Source organism: Accipiter gentilis, chromosome 14 (assembly GCF_929443795.1).
Source record: "Accipiter gentilis chromosome 14, bAccGen1.1, whole genome shotgun sequence".
In the NCBI taxonomy this organism is placed as follows: domain Eukaryota; kingdom Metazoa; phylum Chordata; class Aves; order Accipitriformes; family Accipitridae; genus Astur; species Astur gentilis.
In genome coordinates this window covers 16,533,534-16,550,896 of record NC_064893.1, presented here as the reverse complement: position 1 = coordinate 16,550,896, position 17,363 = coordinate 16,533,534, and the positions used below count along the sequence as shown (strand labels likewise).

Here is a 17,363-nt window from a genome sequence, read left to right as displayed (position 1 = left end):
CTTGTGCTGGAGCCGGGCAAAGCCATGTGTCACTGGAGGCGGTGAAGCAGCCTGTGCTACAGCTGATGTGGGCTGAGCCCTGCACCGCGGGACTGTGGCACAAACAGTCGGACGCTGGGTGTTTTTGTGGTGTGGTGCTGCCGGCATGCACCGCCCCTTACCTGCACTTTAATGCAACTGTCTGTCTCATTGCTGAGCAGGCACTTTTAAACCTTTAAACCTGCCTTTAAAGCTCTTCCTGATGTGGGTGAAGGAGTGCACCAGCCCAAGGCTCCCACTCCATCCCTGAGCAGGGGAAGGATGAACGCAGCTATTGTTTCCCTCCTAATTAACACACCCATGACTTGAGTGCAAGGCCATCAAGCCTTGGCTTTTGCAGAGCAAAGGCGGGCTGTGAACCAGTAAAATAAGCCCTGTTAACACCACTCCCAGGGCCAGTCCTACTGGGAGAATCCCAGCCTGCGGGGAGTGCGGTGGCTCTGAGCAGGGAGCAGGACCCTGGCTGCTGGAGAACCAGAGCTGGGCCCCAAGGGCAGGGCTGTAGCCGACAGCCGGCACGGCCGACCACAAATCTAATTTTCCTTGCCAAAAATCCAGATTAAATATCAGAGGGTGGTTAAAGGGTGGAGGGAGTCCTGCCTGGGACAGGTCAATGCCCTCAGAGGCTGCCTGGGGTTTCCAGCATCCCCCTTTGGGCTCTTGCTGACTGATTGTTTTTCAAATTGCTGAAGTTTAATAGTATTATCATGTCAATGGGCCTGGCCAGACTTTGCAGGGCCTCGCAGGGGGATTCAGCCTGGACAAGCGCTTAGGGAGAGCAGGCAGGGAGATGCCCCATAGCCCCTGGCCTGGCCCCTCACCCCACAAGGCTTTTAATTCCCCATCAGCTGGGAGCAACCTGGCTCCTGCTCCAGGCTGGGCTTGCCCAGGGATTTAGGCTCCCCAGATGCTGCACTCAGATGTGCAGTGGGATTTTTCCAAAGCTGCTTCCACACTACCTGTATCTGCAGCCCAGGGAGTGCTGGAGGGGTCATGGCCCAGCCCTGGGCCGGTATTTGAGCCCAGGGACCATTTCCCAGTTGTCTCAATTAGGCAGAAGACTAATACAGCTTTTCTCAAAGGGCGGGAGCAAAACCAGACTGCTCGGGAGGACAGTCCTGCCTCTCGGCATGGTAGTTGACACAGCTGACACAGACGAGCAGGTGGCCCAGGGGACTCTGCGGTGTCACCCACCAGGAACAGGCTGGGTGCCCAGACAGGGAGCAGAGCGGGCAGGATGAGCACACCCTGCCTGATAGTGGCCCTTGGTTTGCAGGCAGGAGTGAGCCAAATGTGAGAGGGCTGGCTGGGGCCGAGGATGCACCATGCACTGGTGCAAACATGCAGCAGACAGGATTTACATCCAGGGCTGGCTCCACACCTCACCTGTGGCTCATCAGCCCATACCGCGTTTGCATTAACGGAGCAGCAGCAATTTGGGGGTACAGTTTCACTCAGGACATTGAAGATTTAGCAGCAACTAAACAAATACTTTAAGGAATTCTCCTTTTTTTGCTATTTAATCCTTTATTGCACCACACAATCTGCTTTGCACAGATCAAAAACCTACCATAAAAGGTTTTTTTGCAGCCTTTCTCAATACCCGAACAGATATCCATCTTTTTCCCTGCAAGCAGAAAAGAGGGGAGGGAGGGGAGCTGCAGCACAGCCTGCAAAGGTGGTGGAGCCTGGGAAGGGAGAACTGCTGCCAGCCTGGCTCCTATGCCAGGTTGCCATCAAACACCGGCTGCAAACAAGCTCTGCATGGAGAAAGATGGAGCAGGACCTGGTGACCCTTGGGGCTGCTGTGTCCTAAGAGCACCCCTCCCCCCCCCATGTCCCTGGGGGGATGCACAAACGCATGCTGTGCTTGGCTTGGCAAGGGTGAGAGTGGACATCCCCAAGAGGGGGGTCTCTGTGTTGGCACCCCTCTGGGCTGGCTGCTGGACAGGGTCCTTTTGGCTTCCCATGGCAGCACCTTCTCCATTGCAGGAACTGGAAGGGATCAGTCTGCATTTCTCACCATGTTGTCCATACAGCTGAGGGGGTGCCTGACCCACAGGATGTGGCACCACTGCTCAGAGCAGCTCTTCTCCCTGTGGTTCCCACCAATGATGGGTACCACCCCAGGGTGGACATGACGGATGCGTCCCCTTCTGTGCTTGGCACTGCTCACGTGCCTGACCCAAGCATCTGGCAGAGGGTGAAGGTGTGACCCAGCCCCACATCACAGAAGGGCATGGAGCATGTGGTGGGGAAATCCTGTGGGAGCCACATCCTGGGCCAGCAGCATGCTTGCATGTCAATGGAGTGATATGGTCTCTAAACCTTGGAAGGTCACCTTGGGCTCTGCTGTTGCAGCAGAAAGGTGCAGGGAGAGCAGGGACAGCCCAAGTAAGGCCTCCAAAGACCTCGCCCAGCCCGCTGGCAATGGAGACAGCAAAGGTCCCACCTGGTGCCTCCTTGATCACCACCCTTACTTTGGAACACCTTCCACCACGGGAGTGGTGATGTGCCGAGCTTCTGATTTCCCATTTAGTATGTGGAAAGCCACCAAGCGAAGCACCGGTGGTGCCTCAGGGTGGCCTGAGGTCCCTGGGGCTCTCACCCACACCAGCCCCAGCAGCTCCTGTCCCCAGGCCTGGCCCTGCCCGCAGGCACCAGTAACCCCTTGGTGCTCAGTTACAGGATTCAGCCTTAACATGGCTGGGGGTGGTGGGGGGGAAGGAGCTTGTGCGGTGCCTTGTGGGGGTACCTGTGGGTGAGCGCCCCTGGGTGGGTGTCCCTGCATGGGTATCCCTGAGCAGGTATCCCCAGGTGGGCCCCCCTGCATGGGTGCCCCTGGGCGGGTGCTGGGGTGCAGCTCCCCGCAGGGGGGGATACCACGGCACTTCTGCAGCCCGGCGCAGCCTGCAGGGTTGCGGGGGCTCCCTCCCGCCGGGCACCGTGTTCGGGAGCGGGGGCAGAGCCCCATCCCCGCCGCGGGGCCGCTCCGGGGCGGGGGTGCCGCCGCCGCCAGGTACCGGCCCGGGGCTCGGCAGGGCGGGGGCTCGGGTGCCCGCTGCCCGGTGCCGCGGCGGTGACAGCCGGGGGCGGGCGGGCCGGGGCCGGGGGCGGGGGGCCCGGCCGAGTTCCTGCCTCCTCGGGAACAAAGGGAACTCTGTCTCGGCATCTGTCACCGCCGCCCACCCAAAACTTTTCGCTGCGCCTCGGCCGCCCGCCCCGCCGCCGCGGGAAGGTCCCGCCGCACCCCCGGCACCGGAGCCCCGGCGGCGGCGCGACCCCGGCGCGGCCCATGCAAGGGCCGAGGCGGCGGCGGCGGCCCGGGGGTAAGAGCGCAGCCGGGGCGGGCGGCAAACATGGAGTCCCGGCTGGGCTGCGGGCGCGGCGGGCCGGGCCGGGCCGGGCCGGGGAGCGCGGAGCGGAGCGCGGCCCCGCCGCCTTTGTGCGGGCCGGGCCAGGCCGGGCCGGGAGCCGCCCCCGGCGTGAAAAGTTTGTGGGAGTCGCGGGTGGGCGCGCTCGGGTGGGTTTTGTTCCCTTTCCGCCTCGTTTCTAACTTGGCCGACGTTGTTTGTTTGGTCGGGGCTATTTTGGGCCGGTTTCTGCCGTTTGCGGGGGTGCGGGGCGGCGGGCCACTTTCCAGCTTGTCTTTCTTTCTCCTTCGCCTCCCCGGGCGGCGGCGGCGGCGGGGGGGGGGGGGGGGGGGGCCGGGGCTCGCCCCTTCCCCCGGCTTTGTGTTCGCGGCGGGCAGGGACCCCGGCGCCGCGCTACCTGTTGCGGCTGGAGGGGCGGGGGGGAGGGGTGTGCGGGAAGGGGGGGGGGGGGGCGGCCCGCACCGCCGAGCCGAGCCCCCGGCCCGTGACAGCAGCGCGGGGAAGTCGCCCCCGCCGTCCCCCGCCTCCATCCCAGCCGCACAATGACCCCGCGTGGTTCCTTCTCCCTGGAGCAACTCCGACTTTCCAGCCCCGGCCTTCTTCTCCTGCTGAGATATCTTTTGTTTTACGTTCCCCCCCGCCCCCCGAACGCTGGGTTTTCTCTTGCCCGCTGCGATGGCCCCTCCGGAGCCCCGCTTGCCGGGATCACGCCGGTGGAGCCTCCGCAGAGCCGCGGGGTGGGCTGTTGTCTCCGCCAGTGCCTGTAGCTTCTCCTCTTCCCGGGCGGGGGGGGGGCGCTACCTCTGGTTTATTCCCCCCCACCCCCGGCCAGGCGAGGAGGGGGAGAGCCGCCCCCCACGTTCGAGGCGGCGGGGGGGCTGTGGCTGCACTTCCCCCCACTTCGCTCCCCTGACCGGGACGCAGCCTGATGCCTGTTCTTTGGTTTCCACCTTGCCAGGCTTTAACCAGGAGAGATCTGCGGGCAGCTCCACCATGTCGGATAGCGACCTCGGGGAGGACGACAGCGCCACATCCCCGGACCCCTCGCAGTCCAACAAGAGGAAGAGAAGGGGCAATCTTCCCAAGGAGTCCGTGAAGATCCTCCGGGACTGGCTGTACGAGCACCGCTTCAATGCCTACCCCTCTGAGCAGGAGAAGCTCAGCCTCTCCGGGCAGACCAGCCTCTCCGTGCTGCAGGTAGGAGCTAGTCCCCCTCACGCTGGGGACACCGCTGGGTCTGCTGCTGCAGTGCTTGGGACGGGCCAGACCAGGAGAACCCCACTGAAGATCCCAAAGGACTTGGCATGCTGGAACCTCTTGCCTCTGAAGGGCAGCGAGGAGGCAAGGGAGGGAACAGCAGGGAAGCAGGGTCTGAGCCCCAGGGACTAATTTTATGGTAGTGCTGGAGCAGACCTTTTTGGCCGGCCAGAAGGTGGAGGGAGTGGGATGGGGAAAAACTAAGCAATACCCTATTTTTAGTAAAAGCCACCACTGATAGAAGGCTTTTGGGGGGTGCTGCTTTATCCTGTTCCCCTGAACACCCACCCCCCCCACCCCCCCCCAGCACGTAGAGCTGGGTGGGGGACAACTATCTTAAGAGAGAGAGAGGCTGGGCTGGGCTGGGCTTTGACCCCAGGTGGGCCATTAGCAGCACTAAGTACTGGCTGGTCCACCTGGCCCCAGTTGCATTAAGAGGAGCCCAGCCCAGCTGAAGGCTCCTGGGTAGGAGGCCCCCTGTTCCACTTCTGGTTGTGGGCTGGTGTTTTCTGTGTGGTACTGTGATGGGTGCCTAGCTGGCAGCCCTGGTGAGCAGCTGGGGTGAGCGGTGCTTTTCCTTCCAGCTTTGGCTTTCACCCTGCCTGCTGTTAAGAGTGGCAGGGAGAACCTGCCTGCAGCTGCCTGCCCCTTCGATCCACATGAAGGCCAGCAGCCTCCAGGCAGGGGGACCCCTGTGTGCCCAGGGCCCCATCCCCCCTTTCCCAGCCTGGCAGGGTGGGAGATGGATGGGGGCTTTGCTCTGTTCTCTGGTTCTGGGGGTACAGTGGGGCGGGAAATAGCCCTTGTGTGTAAGGGAGCAGCCAAGGGCTAGTGGGTTTGCAGCTGAGCTCCTCTCCTTGGGGCTTCTTCTGTACCTCTGGCTCCTTTCCCTGCAGCTCAGCGTGGTCCTGGCCAGCCGTCCTGGCCACAGCCCAGACACCGGTGTGTGGGCAGTGGCTGTCTGGTTTCCCTCTTCCTGGCTGGCAAGGCAAACTTTCTTTTTCATTTTAATGTGTTTCTTTAAATGCTGGCTGTGCAACAGATTTGTGTCCGGGCAGCTGCTCTGAGGGGAGGCTGGTGGTCCTGGGAGGGCTTGAGTCAGAGTGCTGAGGGAAGCGGTGCTGGGTTTGGGGCTGTGGGGGTCTGGGCTTGTGCCAGACCAGGGTTGGCATGGTGGTGCCTGGCACGTGGGGGTTAACCCCAGGGCTTGCAGCAGCGGGACCGGCAGGTGCCTGGCTGTCTGTGCCCTGAGCTCTTTGGGAGGGTGTTGGCAGGCTTGTGGGCTTGTGTCAAGTTGTGGCCTTGCTATGTGCCAGCCATTGTCTGCCCCGGGGGACCCCCTGCAGCCCCCGTGTGCCTGGTGAGGAGACTGCCCCTATACCCCCCCAGGCAGGGGGTCCCAGCCTGGTGGCATTTCCCAGGGCCAGCTGAGGGCTGTCACAGGGATTTCTGTCAGTCTGAGGTGATGCAACAGGATGCTGTGGGGGCTGCTTCATCTGACGAGAAGCCTGTTGGGGTGGAGGTGTGGGACACCCTATGGCAAGGCTGGAGTGGCTGCAGGGTTTGATCCATCAGTGCCGACCTGACCCCTCCAGGAGCCTCTTGAGCACAGGGCTCTGCTGCAGCCACTGGCCAGACACCTCCCCAGTTGTTTATTTGTGCATCCAGCAGCCTGGGGAGCTGGAGCCAGGCACCAGTGGCCAGGGATCAGGAGCACAGCAATCTCAGGTCTTCAGAGAGACTGGGAACCCATGTGTCTCCCTTGCAGAAAGTTGTGAGGTAGGAAAGCAGTGCCTGTGCCTGGCAAGGCTTCCTGGACAATGGCAGGTTTCCAAGCCTGTGCCCTCCTGTGAGGATGGGCTTTTCCTTCCTGCAGAGGGGACGCCTCTTCTGTAGCAGTGGTGGGGACAGATGCTGCCCAAAGTGACGGTCTGGTGTGCGCTGGTGGTGGGGCCAAGCAATGGCCATGTTTTGAAAAAGAAGAAAAAAAAAAAAAAAAAAAGCTGCTTGCTTCAAAGCCGAGGCATATCCCAGTTCCCCGGGTAGGTGACACCGTGCAGTCTTACTGGTGGTTGTGTGTGTGTTCTCCAGAGGGAGTTGAATGCTGGAAAGAGCATGGCAGGGAGGACCGGCAGGATTTCAGGGGAATTCTCAGCACTGCAGAGTTTGTTGGGCTTTTGTTGGGAGTCCAGCCCTCTGGACTATGGTGGTTGATGGTCATGGAATCGCAAGATCACGTCAAGGGGACCTGGTTAAGGCTTGCAAGGGAGGGTGTTTGGAAGGGAAAAGGGGGTGAGACTGGTGCGTTTGAGGGTGTTAAATGCCAAATATTGTCTTAAAGACAAAAAAAGGACAACTGAGATCTTGCTGTGATCAAAGTTGTGGTAAGTTCTCTCTCCCTGGGGGAAATATTTTACATAGCTGTTGATTTAGGAAGGATCAGTCTTTTTTTTTTTTTTCCTGATTTATTCTCTTCTAATTGTTTTCTAGGAAGAAGGCAGTTATTTTAATGTAGCGTTTTATATAAATGTGCTGAAACAATACATGGCTGAGACTGAATACATGGCTGCTGTGATTCTGAAGGGCTTCCAGAGGTGTAGCTGCAGAACTCTGCCTCTTTAGTGTGCAGATATTTGGAAGAGCCTTTAAAGTTAGCTGTAACCTCACTTGTTGGCAGGAGGCATGGGAAGGTGTCGATGTACTGCTGCAATCCCTGCCACCCCATTAGGGGATGGGGAGCTGCAGCTCTGCAAGCTGATGGTTTTTAGGGTTTTCCATCCATGCTGCTGTCCTGCTGTCTGTGTGCTCTGGGCAGCCTCAGTGCTCCTGTCCAGGGTGGCAGCATGTTGGCACTGGCATCAGCGTGCCGAAGTGTGGCGGGGCATGCTGACCCCTGAGGTGGGTTACCTGGAGAAGGGAAAACTCCCCCCAGACCAGGGACCTGCTGGAGGCTGTTGGGCTCCGAGCTGGCTCTGTGCAGTGGCACAGCCTCTGGTTAGGGGCAATGGCAGGAGTCCCCAGGAGGGTGCTGGGAGCTGCACCCTGCTTTACCTGCATGCGTCTGGGCACAGTCAGTTGCTGGGACTTTGGGCTGCAGTGGGGGGACAGCACTGAGCCCATCCTTCCCAGGGGAGCAGGCAGCTCTGCTCAAGAGCCGCTGCAGCTCCAGCAGTTCTATGCAGCCTTGCTCTGGCTTGCGGAGCAGCTCAGCCCCAAAGCTACCCAGGCTCCATTTGTTCAGTGTGCTGGTGTGGTGAGCGGGTGCCAGCAGTGCCGTGGGGGGCTGGCACCCATGCGCAGTCCCCGGCAGGGTGGGCTGGCAGGGCTGAGTGGGAGCGTTGGACTGTGGGCAGCTGGGACAGGAGTGCAGGGAGGAAGGGGCCCCCCCAGGCAGGCGGTGCCAGGCAGGAAGCAGCCAGCATTGGGGTTTCCGTGGGTGGCTGGGCAACCCCTGGCAGGAGTAGCTCTGCCTCTCCAGAGCCCCACGGGAAGGAGGTGTGGGGCTGGAGGGGGGAGACCTGTCGTAGCTGGGGTGTGTGTGTGGGGCTGGAGGGGGGAGACCTGTGGTACCTGGGATGTGCGTGAGCTGCTTGTCTGCGTCCAGGGGAGGATTCTGCTGGTTTGGCTTTGGGCTGCTGCCCCCCAGCCAGTGCTGTGCGTACGTGGCAGCCCCCAGCTGACAGCACTGTGCCCCTCTTTCCTCTCAGATCTGCAACTGGTTCATCAATGCCAGGAGGCGGCTGCTCCCCGACATGCTGCGTAAGGATGGGAAGGACCCCAACCAGTTCACCATTTCCCGCCGGGGTGGCAAAGCTGGTGATGTGGCTCTGCCGCGGGGGGCTGCTGCTGGTTCTGGGGTGCTGGTGGTACCTCCCGTGACAGCCGCGGGGGCCTCCAAGGTGCTGTCGATGTCTGTATGCCCGCAGGTACTGTGCCACCCTGCCCAGGCGCTGGGCAGCAACCTGACGGTGGTGAGCGCCCACAGTCCCGAGTGGGAGAAGCCCCCTGGCCCACAGCGAGCGGAGCCAGACGCTGCCCCCAAAGCACTGCTGGGTGCCACCGGCAGCACCATGACCTTGCTGGCCCGGGCTGAGGCGGCCAGCCCCACCAGTGGACTTTTCAACACACCACCCCCCACGCCCCCCGAGCTCTTCGGTGACGACTTCAGCAGCTTCCAGCTGCTGGTGGAGGTGGCGTTGCAGAAGGCGGCCGAGCTGGAGTCGCAGCGGCAGGGTGGGCAGCTGCCCCTCTCACCCCAGACTGAGCCTCCGGGAGCCTCCGTCTCCAAATAACCCCTGGGCCAGCTCCCGCAGGGTGCCCTTCCTTGGGGGGTGCCTGACCCTTCTGGCCACCCATCTGCCTGCACCCCCCAACCAACTAATCTCAGGAGTGGACTCCTGCCTTCCAGGGGGCTCTGGTTTCTCTGTCAGCCAAGGGGGGAGAGGTGGGGAGATGCCCCCCCACCTGCTGCCCTTGCCACTGAGGACTGTGCCCCGGGTACATGGGAGGATGTGGCCACTGCAGTCTGGCCGCTGTGAAAAGACCTTTGCAGCTTTACTGACCTCGCCCTGCTGTGACTGATGGTTACTGTGGAGCTCCCCTTGGAAAACCTGCTGACTTCTTTTTCTCTCTCCTGCAAACAAGGGTCCAGCCAACACCATTTCTTCAGGGAGAGAGAGAGAATTTTTTTTTTTAAAGTTGGTGTCTGTTTTAAGGACTATGGATGAAAAGCTCTTTCTCCCAAATCTCTGCTCTCTTTCCCCACCCCCTATCCCCCCCTTTTTTCCCCCCTTTTGTTTGTGAAGGGCCTTTCTGGTACCTTGTGCTGGCCAGGAGCCCTGCCTTGCCCAGGGAAGGGCAAAGGACAGATGAACTGGAAACCTGAAGTCTGTGGCATTTTTTCACATGGAAAACATGGGACTCCTTTTCTGATTTAGGGTGTTATGGATGCTGCCAGTAGAAATCCCTATGGTGCTGTTTAGCAATTTTTTGTTGAAACATTTTCCTTTTAATTGTGATTTATTATACGATTATTTTTTTTCTTCTATAAGCATTTCCACAACTTGCCCGTGTTTCTCTTGAGTTCCTGCTGACTATGTGCACACTGTGTCCCGGAACAGAGAGTGCATTGCGGAGCCTGTGAGATGCTGACAGCAGGCTGCTGCTGGGGGTGGATGCAAAGCTGAGACTGTGAAATTTTGTACCTGACTTCTTTTTTTTTTTTTTTTTTTTTTTTTTTTCAATTTGGAAAGAGGCGTGTTGCTGGTATGGGCATGTGTGTTCTTCTGCAAGTGCAGTGCTCACAGCCTGCAGACCACGGTTCCTGGAAAGCAGAGTTGTCTCATCAGCCAAGTGCTGATGAACTGCCCTGGGAATGTTGAGGGATGGAGTCTTATTGCTCTGGCGTCCCCTCCCTCCTGCTCTTGCTCTCCAGGGCTGAGCGTGGCTGTGCCTTGCTGTGTGGTGCTGGTGACCTCTAGTGACAAGCTGGTGTCTGCTGGGAGCTGGCTGGTCCCCCCCCCACCCCCCTCCCCGGCTTGGTGGTGGTTTTCAGGCTCCGAGGCAGTTCCTGGCTGGGCATCGCTTGCTGTCACTGAGTGGGTGCCTGGGTGCTGCGCTGGTCCTGGGACTGAGATATTGCTGTTTCACTGTAAAATGTAAGTTAAATAGCGATATGTACGCACCTATGTTATCTATCCTGAGAAACACTAATCCTAGGTAATTAGCCTGATTGTTAAGTTGCATGACTAGAGATAATAATGTCTGCAGGATCCGGTGCTCTGCAGTGATTGGAGCCAGCAGTGCTAGGGGATGATGGGGCCTGGAAGGGAAAAGCACTGATTTTGGGGACTGGTGTTTCCTTCCCTCCCCCACCTTTTCTTCAGAGATAAGGTGACAGGAGAGAGGAGTTTGTGAGTACTAATGGGCGCTGCAAGAAGGCTTGCCAATAATGTGTTGCGTTGGCCGGGTCTCCCTGTGCAGTGCAGCGATGACTCCAGCTCTGGCACTACCCGGCGTCAGGTGGATGCTCATCATGTGGCCGTGAACATCCCCTTCCTCATCTCCTCTGGCTCCATTTTATGTCCAGCCTTTGTCTTCTGCCTCCTTTCTGGGGAAAGTCCTGGATTTTAGGACTCCTCCCTTATTTCTAGGTAGCCCTTCCCCCATTACCTCCCTGCAGTTCTGTTTCTCTCCCCAGGGGAGGGAGAGGCTTTTTGGTCTCCTCCCTGTATGTTGCCCCAGTCAAACCAAAGTGGTTTCCTCCCCCAGGGCAGGAGTGCTACAGCTGTGCCTGTGCCATGGACTGGTGTTGCTGCCCTGGTGATGGACCAGAAAGAGTGGGGAGGGCAGGGATTATTGGAATGAAATTTATGGAGCAAAAAACTACTGTAAATATCTTCTTGTTTGTTCTTTTGTCAAATAAAAGTTTTTTAGTTTTTGTTGGTTTTTTTTTTTTTTTTAAATGAGCTCTGTGTGAGACTAGACTGTGTCATTTGTGGGTGGCTCACTTGCTCCTCCCTCACTACCCACCCCCACCTCCTGACACTGGGCCAAAGCAGCTTAAGAGGTCTGAGGAACATTGCTGGGGCTGGAAAAAGCCGGACCAGTGCTTGGCATGGGCCTGCACCTACCCCCACCATTGTTTGGTCTGATGTTATGTGCTCACTTCCCACAGCGTTTGATCCTGGTGTCTGGGAGCCAGAAATCACTTGGCAGCAGCAAGAGGGCTGATGTGTTTGTGTCTTCCCTCTTCCTGGCCAGCACTGGGAGAGTGAGAGGGCATCAGTGCTAGCCCCTTGGCAAAGGAAAAAAAAAAGAAACAATTGTGGAGGGGCTCCACTGCACACAGTGTCCTGGGTCAGGAACCCCGTCAGGTGGCCAGGGGTCTTGCAGAGCTGTTCCTGGGGCAGCAGCCCCAGCCTGCCTTGCTTTGCCACAGAGGGCAGGGGCATGGACCCAAAGGCTGCTGCACTGCTGGCATGGATGCTGGCAGCAAGGCTGGGCTCAGGGCTGCTGTGCCTGCTCCTGTGCTGCCTGGGGGGCTCAGTCAACCTCTTGCACACACTAGGAGTGTGTGCTCTGATATTTCATCTGCTGGCATCTTTCACACACACCAGCTGAGGGCTGCAGTCTCTTGATGCCCTGCCTGCCTTGGATACCTGCTGTCTAGTGTAGTAGGGGCTGGAGTGGGTGCTAACACTAGTTCAAGCCCTTTGCAGCCCCCTTGACCCTGGCTTCCTGTGGTGTAGGGCAACCCCAGGGGCTCTGCACCCACTGTACCCCAGCACTGGGCAGGGGCTGTGGAACAATGGAGGCACCTAGCCTCCAGGCAGGCCTTAATCAATGCAGCTCTAGGGAAACCCCTGGGCACCTTTGGTGACAATAATAGCAACAGGGTGTCCCCCACCCTGTATGAGCTGCTGGTGCTTTGTGCTCATGGTGAGGAATGTGGGCTGGGGTGCCGGGCAGGGCTGGAGTGCTTGTGGGGCTGGAGCCAGAACTCGGCAGGGGACTGCCAGCCCAACTCGGGGGTGGTGGTCAGCACAGCAACAGGGGATCATGGCTGGGTAAAACACAGCCTGTGCCCCCCAGCTCTGCCTGCCCCTCCTGTGGTCTCGGATAGCACCTCAGGGTTCCTGAGTTGCACAGAGGTGCCTTTGTCCTGGCCAGGCCCTGGGGACCCCCCAGGCAGGTCGGGCAGAGCATCAGGGACCTGCACTTGCCTCCATGGGGGAAGGGGCCACTGGGCCCCCAGCAGGGCTCAGGCACCCCTGCCACAGGGTGATGGGCATACATTTCCCACAGGCACAAGGAGAGCACTGCAGGGAGAACAGCCAGCATCCTCGTCCTCTAGCACAGTGCTGAGCATGGTTACCCAGGGTGAGGGACGGCTCTGCCCCTGCCCCCCCAGGTGCCACCTCCCAGGGCAGCAGCTGGGACTTGTGCTTCCAGGAGGGGTCCTGCTGGCTGACCACCACCTGCCCTGTCCCAGCCCACCACCTCACCCCATGCTCTGCCCTGGGCATGCTCAAACATTGCATTGAGTGCAGAAAAGCCTCATTAATATGATGCTTTCATACTTTTCATGCCATAGCCACCACTGCCCTGAAACACCCACATGGGGGTAAGGCTTTGGGAGACCATCTTCCATTGCTGGGGCAAAGAGGCAATGCTGGGTATCATGCTGCGCCCCAAAACAGCACAACCAGAAGGTAAAGTTACACATCTGTGGTTCTCCAAGCCCCCAGGGATGTGTAGGTCAGCAGTAGCACAAACTGCCCCCCTCGTGCTTCCTGCTGTGTACCTCTTACCTGGATAACACAGGGAGGTGCTCCCCTGGCACTGCTTCTTGGGGCATGCACTAGCCTGGCTCCATGCTCCCTCTGATTTCAGTGCTGCCTGGGATGCTGGACTTGAGCTAAGTGTCACGGGAGTCCTGCAGTCAGCCAGCACAGCAGGCAGCTGTTCTCAGAGAGGCCCAGTAGAAGGCTGGCTGGCATGGCAGTGGCAGTGGCTCTCATTCAGCTGGGGAGACCCCACCTGCTGCAGCCCTCAGGCCAGGATACAAACGTCCCACAAAGACCCAGCATGGGCACCAGGGGTTTTCTGCCTGGCCAGGGCCTGCCCCAGTGCTGCCCAGGCCACAGGGTGGGCTCAGCCCCTCCTGTCTGAGGAGAACTCTGGGGGCCTGAGGCATGAGGCACCAGCCACCCCAGCCCTCCCAGCTGCTGCCCCGCCCTCACACCCACTGCCCAGGGACTGCAGGGGCGGGACTGACAGGTGCCCCGCCTACAGCTTCTGCCAGAAGTCCCACTCCCTCCCACCAGCCTCAGCAGCCATTTGCCCCAGAAGTCGCATGGTCTGTTGTGATTGGCTGGCAGGAACAGCCAGCCCCCGCCCCCCAGGTTACCCGGAAGTACATTTGACACAGAAGGCCCACCCCCCCCCGTACACTGGGGGCAGCCATTTTGTTTCACCCACCATTTTATGGCGGGGCAGCCATTTTGTAAATGTCATACAGCTCTGTGATTGGCTGACAGCCATTTCTTGACTCTCTCATGCCCACATGATCTCAGCAGCCCCGTGACTGGCTGCCCACTTCCTCTGGCCCCAGAAGTGCTCAGATAGAAATATACATCAATTTTTATACAATGTATGTCTATGTATAATTATTTATATAAAGGTGTGTATAAATACATATTTTTCATATATATTTCTATATTTGTATATGTGTATATATTTTAATATATATGCCCATTTATAAAGCTGTAGAGATTAAATATATATTTCCCATAAACCTACAGGTATAAAATAGATAAAATGTATAGGAAGGGCCCTCTGCTCTGATGTACTTCCAGGTAAACCACGGGGTGTGTGTGTGTGTGTGGGGGGGGGGGGGGGGGGGGTGTGGGTGTGGGTGTGTGTGTGGGGGTGTGTGTGTGTGTGTGGTGTGTGGGTGGGTGGGTGTCTCCTGCCAGCCAATCACCACCAACCACATGACTGGAAGAGGGTGTGACTTCCTCTGAGACTGCAGGAGGGGGTGGGACTTCCACCAGAAGCACCTGTCCCCACCCTGCCCCACCCACCCCCCAGCCCTCCACTCCGTTTGCCATCTTGCTGGGGTCCCCCGCACTGCTCCACAGAACAGCTCTGAGCACACTCAAAGACAGCCCATTCCAAACCAGTCACAGATACCACTGCTGAGAAAAAAAAGAGCAAGAGAGACCACAGGCAACTATAAATTCAGACTGCATTTGTTTATTTATTGTTTTGTGTTTTTTTTTTTAAACGGTAAGTCAGCCAGCTGTCCTTGCTGCTGTAAGTTCTTCTCCTCCAAGGTGGCAGGAAACAAAATGAGAGTCAGGCAGGCACACACGCTCACCTCTGCTGTCCAGCCTCAACCCTGAGACCTGTGCACACAGAACAGCCCGCATCAATGCTCCACTGCACCTCTCCTGGCTGCTGCCCACAAAGCACACCCTTAGGGCCCAGCCCAACCAACTGAGGATGAAGAGTGATCTCAGCCCAGGTGATTGAAGAAGATCATTTGACAACTCAGTGAGATGGACTGCTGCCCACAGACTGCCAGCCCCAGAAGCAGCAGCTTTCCAGGCCAGCTCCCCAGCAGCAGCCCCAACCACTTCTGGAAGAGTAAATTTAAAAAAAAATAAAAAATAAAAAATAATAATAAAAAAATCACCTTTCCCTGATGTTCCCAATTTCAATGCTAGATATCTCTAAAACTGCATCTTTACAATCCTACCCCAAAACCTGACAGCGCAACCCAACAACTCAGTGTCTCAAGACTAATGCTGAATGAGTTACATTATGGCCAATTTTTGATGGGAATCTAATTCCATGTCTGAGATTTATGGTAGGTGCACAGAAATATTTAAGGGGACCTATGTATGGACAACACTGGACAGTATACAATAGTCATTCAGACAGCATTCAGGATTTCACTTTTATTTATTTTTTGCCTTCTGGATCACCAGCACCCTTGCTGAAACTTCTCTGGGATTCTACCCCCACCCCCATGAAAGTAGCACACAATCACCCAACTCATTCAAGCAAGTAAAGAAAAAAAAAAATCCCCAGCACGATCACTCAAGATGGGGCCAAATGCTTAGTTTGAGGGGGTGGCAAAGAATTTGATAGTGGCAGTTCTGGCTTCAAGAAGCCAGACTGAAAAGGAGACCTACAAAGGGGAAAATAGGCTAAAAAATATTTAGCAAACCTTCCTCTACCCAGAGAGCAGGGAGATAAGGAAAAAATAGTCATCTGATTACACACAGGGTATATGTTTTTACACACACTTTTACACACATCTAGATATAGTACATGTAAAAATATATGCTATACATATGCCCATTCTCACCAAGGTGCTTTTAGTACACCATCTGCACTGTGCATATGGGCATGTATACATGTGTATGAATTAAATGTACAGGTACTACTAAGTGTATATGTGCATATGTACACATACATACAGGCAGGCAGCCTACCCACCAGCTACCTGTGCCTTCCTCTTTGTACAAAACCCAGTCCTCCCACCTTGAAATACCATTACACTCTCCCCAGCCTTCCCCCCTCCACTTTGAAACAGGCCCCCCAGTGTAGCAGCTTCTTTCTCAATAAGCAATTCAAGGAAAATAATTTTGTCAAGGGAAGAGGAGAAAAATGAAAGTGAAGTGTGTATCATGCCCATAGTTGCTCTGTGGTCCTTCAACTCCCCTCCTGTGCCTGGAGTAGGGTACTGCTCTTTTGGGATCAGCCAGCCAAGTGCTGTCCCTTCCCCCTTTGCCAGCTTATTGCACATTGGTTCTGGGCTACGTTTCAACAACTCTGCATTACATTCCACAGACCCTGTCATCCTCTCACTTCAATAAAACAGATGAATACAAACCCATTGCCCTGTCCCTGCCCACCCATCCTCCCCCCAACCCCAGTATCCCCATCCAAAGAAAAACAAAAAAACCCAAGAAAGGCTGCTTGCTAGCAGAGTGCAATAGTAGTACACACTGAAAGGGTGTTCTCTTCAGGACCTCTGTGGAAGAGAGGTTATTTCTAACACGGTAAAACAAAGCCATGCAAAGGGTGGGAGAAAGGAAGCAGAAGGAGGAAAAAATAAAGGATGAGAAGGAAGAACAGAACTGAGGAGGAAGAACACAGCATGGCAAGTGCTCAAGGCTTCATGTTTTCTTGTCCTCTTCTTGTAAACAAGCTAGTAATTCTCATTAGATAGAACAAGTAAAAAGACTGAAGTTCCAAGTCGAGGGACTGGAGTTTCCAGGAGTCTGTTCAGTCCATTCAGCAACACCACAGCCAGTGAGAAAACGAGGGGTATTTTTTTTTTTTTTTTTTTTTGTTGTTTTTTTTTTTTTTTTTTTTTTTTTTTTAAAATCTTCATTACTTAAAGCTGAGAGAAAAAAGCCAACTCAGGAGCCCTTTTCAAGGATGGCTCATTGTCTCTAGACTGAATAAATCACACTAGTTTAGAGAGAACCTTTTTTTTTTCCTTTTTAATGACTTATAAAAACCACACGGTTCCTTCCTCTGCCCCTTTGCTCAAAGGCGGGTCTGTGCCTCAGGTACGTAGATCTCAATGCTATCTGCGCTTTCTGTGGCCGAGTTCTGCCGGACAGAGGCAGCCCGCTTGGCTGCCATAAGACGCTTGCGAGCTTCCTGGCGCTGCTTGTCTGAATCAGAGGCTTTGTCCCGGTTCAGTTGAGATTTGGACTTGGCTGGCTTCTTTGGCACTGGAGGGGGTGGTTTCTTCTCTTCCTTTAGGGAGACAGTAAGGAAAAACCCAAACATAAAATAAAAATGCACATACAGAAGCCTGCTCTCTGATATGGTGGGGACTCTTATGGCATGAGGCACTAAGCAATGAGATCGAGTGTCAGGGGAAAGAAGCAGGAGCAGTTCTTGAGAAAGACACTCATCAAAATCAGCTTCCCCAATTTCTAGAAATGTGCCATTTTGCATTTCATCATGGAGGCCCTCTGTGAAGGGGACTAGAGTTTGCAGACTATGGCTCAGCTACAGGTGAGAACACAAATTCAGTCTTCATGCCTGTGCTAAGTTGAAACTGCAAAATTTTAATATGCCACCCTGCCCAGAGCCATAGTCCTACCCTCATGTCTAGTCAGGCAGCCTGGCCCAGGGACACAGCCTGTGCTGCATTTTCAA

At 56.4% G+C, this 17,363-nt stretch overlaps 2 protein-coding genes across 12 annotated transcripts in view; one reads left to right on the top strand and one right to left on the bottom strand.

The window, feature by feature from the left end:
• Positions 1–3,212: 3,212 nt before the first annotated feature.
• TGIF2 (TGFB induced factor homeobox 2) lies at positions 3,213–11,110 on the top strand. Of its 5 annotated transcripts, none has more exons than XM_049816267.1 (3): positions 3,213–3,368; positions 4,372–4,610; positions 8,378–11,110. In XM_049816267.1, the coding sequence occupies exons 1-3, from the start codon at positions 3,335–3,337 to the stop codon at positions 8,960–8,962; spliced, it is 858 nt and encodes a 285-aa protein (XP_049672224.1). In that variant the 5' UTR covers positions 3,213–3,334; the 3' UTR covers positions 8,963–11,110. The 5 variants fall into 5 exon arrangements, 3 of the variants coding, with proteins under 3 accessions (XP_049672224.1, XP_049672225.1, XP_049672226.1); XM_049816268.1 differs by lacking the exon at positions 3,213–3,368 and adding an exon at positions 3,463–3,562; XM_049816269.1 differs by lacking the exon at positions 3,213–3,368 and adding an exon at positions 3,882–4,150.
• Positions 11,111–14,413: 3,303 nt separating this feature from the next.
• Positions 14,414–17,363, bottom strand: part of DLGAP4 (DLG associated protein 4) — a 177,949-nt gene continuing 174,999 nt past the window's right edge. For all 7 annotated transcript variants that reach the window (XM_049816237.1, XM_049816236.1, XM_049816238.1 and 4 more), the window contains one exon: positions 14,414–16,955. In XM_049816237.1, the coding sequence (XP_049672194.1) occupies positions 16,740–16,955 (216 nt within the window). In that variant the 3' untranslated portion in view covers positions 14,414–16,739. The remainder of the gene's footprint in view (positions 16,956–17,363) is intronic.